Source organism: Myotis lucifugus, unplaced genomic scaffold, assembly GCF_000147115.1.
Source record: "Myotis lucifugus unplaced genomic scaffold, Myoluc2.0 scaffold_69, whole genome shotgun sequence".
Taxonomy (NCBI): domain Eukaryota; kingdom Metazoa; phylum Chordata; class Mammalia; order Chiroptera; family Vespertilionidae; genus Myotis; species Myotis lucifugus.
The window spans coordinates 3,756,175-3,764,562 of NW_005871117.1; the positions used below are offsets into that span (position 1 = coordinate 3,756,175).

Here is an 8,388-nt window from a genome sequence, read left to right on the forward strand (position 1 = left end):
AGGCAAAGGGGTACCTAAACTTGAGGAACCTTTTGCAGAAGTTGCCCTTACAGTACTTTCTTGCTTTTTCATCTGGCTCTGTACTTGGACTCTCCTGCACCTGCTTTGGCACGCATTCACTTTCAGGGGAGGAAGGAATAGCTCATGCTCTCTGTATGGGAATGTAACTTGTGAGGTAGGTTTGGTGAGCAAGGACATGATAAAAGTAAATACTTAGCTGTGCTGATGAAAGATATGTGGATGCAAACCAACAACAAAGGCAGTTCAACAGATATATTGAAGTTAGGAACTGTAGACTCCCTGTGCCCAGGAGGTGTCCTGGTCTTCCAGATGAGGGTGTTTAGAAAGGACTGTGAATTGATGTAGGAATGAAGTGTTAACAGATGGCTTTTCAGAGTAGTGAAGCCACTTTTGCCTTAACACAGCAGCTGAGGTTTCTTGGAGATCTGGGGTGTTCTGATACTGGTTGGCAAGATTGTGGAAAGGATGGTCAATTCAGGCATAAGAATCTACCTTCTGCTCTAGACAGTGCTTTATTCTTTCCTTGAGGTCTTGGAGTTGGAATATGTGGTGGACAATGACATACCCTCTTTCATGGCCTTGGGTAAGGTGTCAGTTAAGGCAAAAATGGATGTTCTACGTGTTTCAGAGAATTCTTAATAGCAATGGACAGTTGGAATAAGGGTAGACCGAAGGCTCAGCAGCAGGGATCTCTGGGCATTGAAGGGAAACAACAGTACATAGGAAAAGTTGGAAGCAATTGTAATGAAAATGAAAAGTGCTGGCCCTTTCAGGGAGGAGTGACGGCTTTGAGAGGTCCCTGAAGGAGGCAGATTCAATATTTGAAGAGTCACTGCATCTGGAACAGAAGGGAGACTGTGCTGCAGCCTTGGCTCTCTGTAACGAAGCCATCTGTAAGTAACTCTAACCACTATGCCTATGGCACTTTTGATTAACTTCATAACAGGTATTAGTGTCGTCCCACTCAGGTGGGATAAAAGCAGCTTTTATGTCTCCTCACTCATTCTCCCAAAGTGAGAGGCCCTTTCGCTATCTTTGCCCTTCGGAGTTCTACTAGTCAGTGTGCCAGGCACTGACACTGTGGCCTATGGGTATTTACTGGAATAATCTCAGCAGGAGCCCACAGATGAGTCACCCAGCCAGGCCTACCTTCTTATCCCAGGATAAGTTAGACCTCAGATGTGAGGTTGGCTTGCTCTTTCTCTAGTCACTGACTAGTGAGGTGCAGCTTATGGCAGGAAAGAAGGAATGAATTGACTGCGACTTCGCAGGCCTGTGACTTCGCACTGCATATTTGGTTCTTTACGTTTTCCCCTGCCTTTCTGGTGTGCCGCACCATTAGGGTACAACAAGGGACTAAGGCTTAGAAATTGTATCTGGTTCGTAAGTGGGACCCACGAGAAGCTGTGTTCTGTAAAGACACATGTAGGAGTGGGTCTTATTTCTGCTGTTGGCCTCCAGGAAGGGGGAGTTGGGAGCAGAGTGTGGAGACCAGAGTCGGACAGATCAGTTGCAAAGGACAAGAGTGGCAACCTCTAAGATGGAAGCACCGATTTACCTTCCTAATTCATTTTAGTTTAACTTTTTGTTTGTTTTTAAAATTTGAATTAACCTGTTTAGCCTCCATGGCTTCTGCGAATGTTCCTTATAGCCAGGGCCAGCTCTGTGCCCTGACAGCATATGCATGGTCCACGCCTTACATTTCTGCTGCATCTTTTGAGTTTTACTGCATATCTTTGCTCATTTTTGGTTCAATTTTATTCTTTTTACTTTTGTTTGTATTTTGTGTTCTGTTTCTGCTATATTTTCTTTTGCATTTTAGCTAAACTAAGACTTGCCCTGCATGGTGCCAGCTCTAGCACGCACAGCAGAGCCCTAGTCGATAAGAAGTTGCAAATCAGTATTCGAAAAGCACGGAGCCTGCAGGATCGCATGCAGCAGCAGCAATCATCGCAGCAGCCGTCGCAGCCCTCAGCCTGCCTCCCCTCACAGGCAGGGGCCCTCCCTCAGCCAACAAGGTAGTGCCTGGGAACCACAGTAGTTCATGTTTGCCAGGGGAGGAAGAGCCCAGGGGTGCTCCATAGCCAGAGCTCTCATTGTCTTGGCGACTACAGGGGAGAGAAGACTCCTCTGAAAAAACTTCTTCTCTTAGGTCAGACATACAGTGAAAGCTCATCCCACTGCTGGTTCTTTTCTTAATAGTTCCTGGAAAGATGTAGGAAATGTAGCATAATAAATAGACCATTTGTTCGTATTTCCTGTGGGGGCATTTGTCCCCGGATTTGTGTAGTAGCATGATTATTAAATTTGTACATATGACATTCTTAGACATGGCAATCCAAGCTACATTTCATGTTGCAGTAGCAGCCATGTGAATTATTTTGGGATTTCAGTGGCTTATTGTCCCTCATGGAAGCAGAGAAAAGAGTTTCTTGCTCTGATGAAACCATAGAGAAGTGACACGAAGATTTCCTTTGTTTTGCTTTGCTATGGTTAGGACTGGCCATTAGTGTAGTTCTCACATTTTAGCCCTTGAATTTGGCTGTTCCTCAGAATAGGTAGATTTAAGTAAAAGTAAATATTGGCTGTTAATAAACCTGAGTAGTTTTCAGAACATAAACATTATAAAAGCAGCTAGCATTTTTTGGACATCTGCCTATGCTCAGGCACTAAGCTTAAACACTTTATGTTTTATTGTATTTAATTCTCACAATAAACTTAGGATAAGGACTATTATTTAGTGATACTGTATAAATAAAGAAATCAGACTTAGAGGATAAGATAAGTATGGTACTATTATTTAGTGATACTGTATAAATAAAGAAATCAGACTTAGAGGATAAGATAAGTAAGGTACCCAGTATTATTCAGCTAATAAGTGGTAAAAGTGTGGAATTCAAATCCAGGTAGGTCTATTTGACTTCATTAGGCTTCTCATATAAATATAATATCATATTTTCCATAATATTGTAAGAGTAACTGAGTGACTGTACCCACAAAAGTTTATAGCATATTGTCATTTAAATGTAATTCTTTCATTGTATACTCCACCAGCAGAATGTTATTATGAGAACCTGATCAGATATGTTTGAATATAAGCAATTTAGGCAACTGAACTCTTTCCAGAAAACTTATGCCACTTGCTGTATGTGAGTGACTGAGGTTTTATTTTAGTTCTTCTAATACAATTTTTAGGTCAGAAATACAAAACAATTAGTAAGAAACCAATAAATACAGTTAATCCTGACTTCCACTCCCAAATTCCAAGACAGTCACAGTACCTTACTTTGGGGAAACATCTCAGTGCATAATACAACCAAATTCAGATTATGAGAACATACTTGAAATGGTTGATTTTTATGTAACCTCATGAACCCAAATTACCCTGTACTATGGCCTTTTGGTTCTTTTGGCTGTTCTGCCTCTTAGGACTCCAGGTATGAGTGATTTCTAGGTTTTGCTTACTTCCCAGGTCATCTGCATGTGGGACTAGCAATTTTTTTTTAAATTTGCAAGTAAAATATGATTGGAATAGGACTGTGTGGGTAGTAAAGAATATTGGCAAGGGCTTTACTTAATATTACTGAGTGCAGTTTTGGTGAGGGCATGTAATAAAGAGGATTAATATTTAATTGAGGGCATGTAATAAAGAGGATTAATATTTAATTGGGGGTGAGCAGACCATGTGCCTTCTCTTGTGAGCCACTGAACTGTTGACTTAGTTGTGCTTGTCTTTCCATTTATTTTCACCATTCCCTCGGTGGATAGCTAGAACTTGGAACTGAATGAACAGATTTTTGTAAGTGATCTTGTCAATCAAGACAGCTTACAACTGGCTCTCTCCCTTTATTTCAGTGAACAGCCTATCCCGCTCCAAGTATTGTTAACCCGGGAGGCCCAACTGGAACCCTACACGAATACAGAGTTTGGGGCCAGTTCTTTCGTCTACTCATCTGCTTCCTGCCATGAGTCACACTCATCACTGTTCTCAGAGTCATCTGCCCTCTCTGCCCCACAGCATAATTCCCCCAGTAGGTCTGCCTCGAACCTTCTTAATTCAGTTGAGGTAGATAGCATTGACCCCTCTGTGTTCCACAGGCAGGGCTTACCTAAAACACCAGGGAGGACTGAGAAGAACTCTCAGCATGCTTGGGAACCATTGGATGTACAAGAGGGTAAGCTGCAAGGCTACAGGGATGATAAGAGCAGCTGCAACAGGTTCCCCCCTCAAGAAGGAAGAGGCATTGATCAAGAAGAGCTATTTCAAGAAAAGAGGGATACTTCTGGCTCATCCCAGGTGATGCCTTGGTCACATCCAACTGGAACAGCTGGGTGTGAGAGAGGAGATGCACACACCCTAAGCTGTAGTCCTGCAAGTTCATCAGCTCAGCCTGGCCTCCCCCTTTACAGAGCCTGCCACCCTATAATGCCTGCTGCTTCCTCATCTGTGTTTCACTCTCCTGATACTGTGCAGAAAACTAACCAATGCCTCCAAGCCAACAGCCTCACAACTTTGTTGACGTCAAAAGTGGACGGAAGCAGTGAGGAGCCCTGTAGGCCAGAGTTTCCGGGCACAAAGGGGCTTGTTCGCTCTCTGACAGAACAGTTCCAAAGGATGCAAGGCGCCACCACAAGGGATGGCACAGGCTCCCAGGATAGAAGTTTTCCAAATAGTCGAAAGAAGAACTCTTCTCCTTCTGACTCTCAGCCTCCTTTCCCACAAGGTCAAGGGAAAGGCCATTGGCCTTGGGTTAAACAGCAACCCTCTGTGGATGGTAGGGACAGACTGCCTTCCCGGGAAGAAACTCCTGATCATCCTTCCCTTGCGATGAACTCTGGGCTACCTAATGGTGAAACTTCTTGGGGAGGACAACCCAGGTTGGCAGAGCCAGATAGGTACCAAAGGAAGCCATCTCAAGTAAGAGATGCTAGGCCTAAGGAATTGGGCAGCAATGTTGACTTGGGGACTCCCTTGCCTTTGGATTCCTGGGTGAATGTCACAAGGCTCTCTGATTCTCAGCTTAAACATGGAGCCCCTGGGCCAGAAATGAAGTCCTCCCTGAAAAATCCCCGTACTTGTGTAGCCTATCCAGACAGAAACCACATCTTTTTTCATCCACATTGGAACCAAGATACAGAGCAGGAGACCTCAGAATTGGAGTCTCTCTACCAGGCCAGTCTTCAGGCTTCTCAAGCAGGCTGGTCTGGATGGGGGCAGCAGGATGTGGCCTGGCATCCACCTAGCCAAACAGGTAAGTGTGCTACCTGGGGTGAGGGGTTGGGGCACATATAAAAGCTGAAAGCATGAGGACAAGATCAGAGGTGGGGTGGTGTTCTGTCCAAATAGTATCCCCAGCTTAGGAGGTGGTAGTAAAACTTTTGACTTTATTTGTAAAGACTTCAGGACAAGGGCTAGATATTTTCTGGCTAGAGTAAAGAATGGAGACAGAATCATCACTCATGGGCCCATTCGCTCCTTCTAAAGAGAGAGACCATTGAGTATATACCAGAGCTTCTTCAATATACACTAAGGAATGGCACATATGTCTTTGAGAGTAACTGGTGTGACATGGGTGAGGGAGACTTCCATGGCTTAGAAGCTAAACTAATCCCAAGATCCAGCTTCCAGATCCAACTTGCAGTGAGGATGTGCCCGTTGAGTCAAGTCTGCAAAGGGCATTATCAGATCATACTGAACCAGCAATATCAAGACCTTCCCTGATCCCTCCAGGAACTGTCAGGTTTAGAATTTTCAAGGTAGTATGCCTTTAGGGTACTCGCTCGCTGACTTTTCATGAGATTTTATTGTGTGAATTCTTTTTTTTTTTTTTTTTTTTTTTTTAAATATATTTTATTGATTTTTTACAGAGAGGAAGGGAGAGAGATAGTTAGAAACATTTCAAAGCCTGAACTATCGTTAACTGTCAGTATACATTTTTTTTTTAAATATATTTTATTGATTTTTTACAGAGAGGAAGGGAGAGAGATAGAGAGTTAGAAACATCGATGAGAGAGAAACATCAATCGGCTATTGTGTGAATTCTATACTTTAAATGCATATTACAGACTTAGTTCTAGATATTGAATAAATGAAGAATATTTATAGCTTAGATTGATGAACTTAAGAATTTCAAAGCCTGAACTATCGTTAACTGTCAGTATACATTTGGACAAGTCACTTAATATCCCAGTATCAGGTTTTTACCTATAAAAAGGGAAAATTAGTTCAATGATTTTTTTTTTAAGATACCTTCCAACTCTTAAAATATGTATGATTCTATGAAATTGAACTCAGAGAACTTTATCTTCAGCTCTGGCCTAGCAGTTTCTATAATAGTATGGGTTCCTTACATGCTGCCAACCAATCTTTAATTACAGCCAAACAAGTATTCAATGAGCACCTATTATGCTCCAAGGAGCTGTAGGGAGATATCACATAAATATGAAATTTGATATCATTTTTAGGATGTGCATCCTAGTGTAGACTTTACAATAACATTTCTTAAGTGCTCCTCAGGTACATGGGGGCAGGACAGTATAAGAAGATTCTAAAGAATGAGGGAAAGCTGGAGTCTGCCTTAGTTAGCTTCCTGTATAATGTAATAGAGAAAAAATAAACAAATGTCAAGTGTCTTAATAATCATAAACACATAAAATTACATTGCAATCTATCTATCTATCTATCTATCTATCTATCTACACTAATAAAAGAGAAACATGGTAATTGGCGTACGACCGCTACCCTTCCCATTGGCTAATCAGCATATCCTTATGCAAATTAACTGTCAGCCAAGATGGCGGCCTGCAGCCATGCACTGAAGCGAGCAGGGAGGCTTGCTTGCTTCAGTGACTGTGGACTCCAACATTCCCCGCCTCACTTGCCGGCCTCTCAGCTGCAAGTCTAAGCAACTATGTACTATGTTGCAAATAAGAAGCTAAACAAAACCCCAGAAACCTGCTTTCAGTCAGCCAGGTTCAGCCAGCCAGACCGCAACATTGTATCGATGTTTTCAGCAGCGAGGCCTCAGAGCTAAAGCTGGCCCAGAATAAAAAAAAAAGAAAAAGAAAACAAGGAGCGGTTGGGAGCTTCAGTCACTTGCCAACCGGAAAACAGCCCTCAGCCCCTCACATAGACTGGCCAGGCACCCCAGTGGGGACCCCAACCCTGATCCAGGACACCCTTCAGGGCAAACCAGCCAGCCCCTACCCATGCACCAGGCCTCCATTCTATATAGTAAAAGGGTAATATGCCTCCCGGCACTGGGATCAGCGGAGCAGCGAGGCTCCCGGCACCAGGATCAGCGTGACAGGGGGCAGCGCCCAAACCCCCTGATCGCCCTGTGGCTCTGTGTGTGACAGGGGGTGGGGCCACAACCTCCCTATCTGCCCTGCTCTGTTCGTGACAGGGGAAGGCGCCCCAACCCCCTGATCAGCCCTGCTCTGTGCCTGATAGGGGGGAGCTCCCCAATCCCCTGATTGCCCTGCAGCTCTGTGTTTGACAGGGTGCAGTGCACCAACTCCCTGATCGGCACTGCTCTGTGTGTGACAGGGTGCAGCGCCCCAACCCCCACCCCCCCACGGGCCCTGCTCTGTGTGAGACAGGGTAGAGCCATAACCTCTCCATCGGCCCTGCCCCGAGTGTGACAGTGGTGGCACCCCAACCCCCTGATCGGCCCTGCTCTGTGGGTGATAGAGGGTGGCGCCCCAACCCCCCTCCACGGGCCTTGCTCTGTGTGTGACATGGTAGAGCCATAACCTCCCCATTGGCCCTGCCCTGAGTGTGACAGGGTGCAGCGCCCCAACCCCCTGATCCATCCTGCTCTGTGTGTGACAGGAGGCGGTGCCCCAACTCCCCTATGGGCCCTACTCTGTGAGTGACAGGGGGGAGCTCCTCAACCCCATGATGGGCCCTGCTCTGTGTGTGACAGGGGGGAGCTCCCCAACCCCCTGATCGACCCTGCTCTGTGTGTGACAGGGTACGGAGCCCCAACCCCCCTGATGGGCCCTGCTCTGTGAGTGACAGGGGGCAGAGCCCCAACCCCCTGTTCAGCCCTGCTCTGTGCGTGACAGGGGGTGGCGCCGCAACCTCCCCATCGACCCTGCCTTGAGTGTGACAGGGGGCGGTGCCCCAACCCCCCAATCGGCTCTACCCTGAGCATGACTGAGGGAGGCATCGCAACCTCCCGATCCGCCCTGCTCTGTGCATGACGGGGCGGCGCCCCAACTCCCCAATCGGCTCTGCTCTGAGCCTGACCAGGGGCTGCACATAGGGATTGGGCCTGCTCTCTGCCACCTGGGAGCAGGCCTAAAGCCAGCAGGTCATTATCTCCTGAGGGGTTCCCAGACTGTGAGAGGGCACAGGGCCGG

General features: G+C 45.9%; 1 protein-coding gene across 17 annotated transcripts in view; it reads left to right on the forward strand.

Moving 5' to 3' along the window:
- USP54 (ubiquitin specific peptidase 54) overlaps window positions 1–8,388 on the forward strand; it is a 113,183-nt gene that overhangs the window by 89,408 nt on the left and 15,387 nt on the right. For 10 of the 17 annotated variants that reach the window (XR_002829663.1, XR_002829662.1, XM_023755096.1 and 7 more), the window contains 3 exons: window positions 795–914; window positions 1,844–2,039; window positions 3,877–5,273. The exons of 1 other annotated variant lie outside the window; for it this stretch is intronic. Coding sequence is in view for 12 of the 16 variants with exons in the window: in XM_023755096.1 (XP_023610864.1) it covers window positions 795–914; window positions 1,844–2,039; window positions 3,877–5,273 (1,713 nt within the window). In the remaining 4 variants the exon portion in view is untranslated. The remainder of the gene's footprint in view (window positions 1–794; window positions 915–1,843; window positions 2,040–3,876; window positions 5,274–8,388) is intronic. 6 more of the 17 variants (XR_002829665.1, XR_002829664.1, XM_023755103.1 and 3 more) reach the window with 3 other exon arrangements.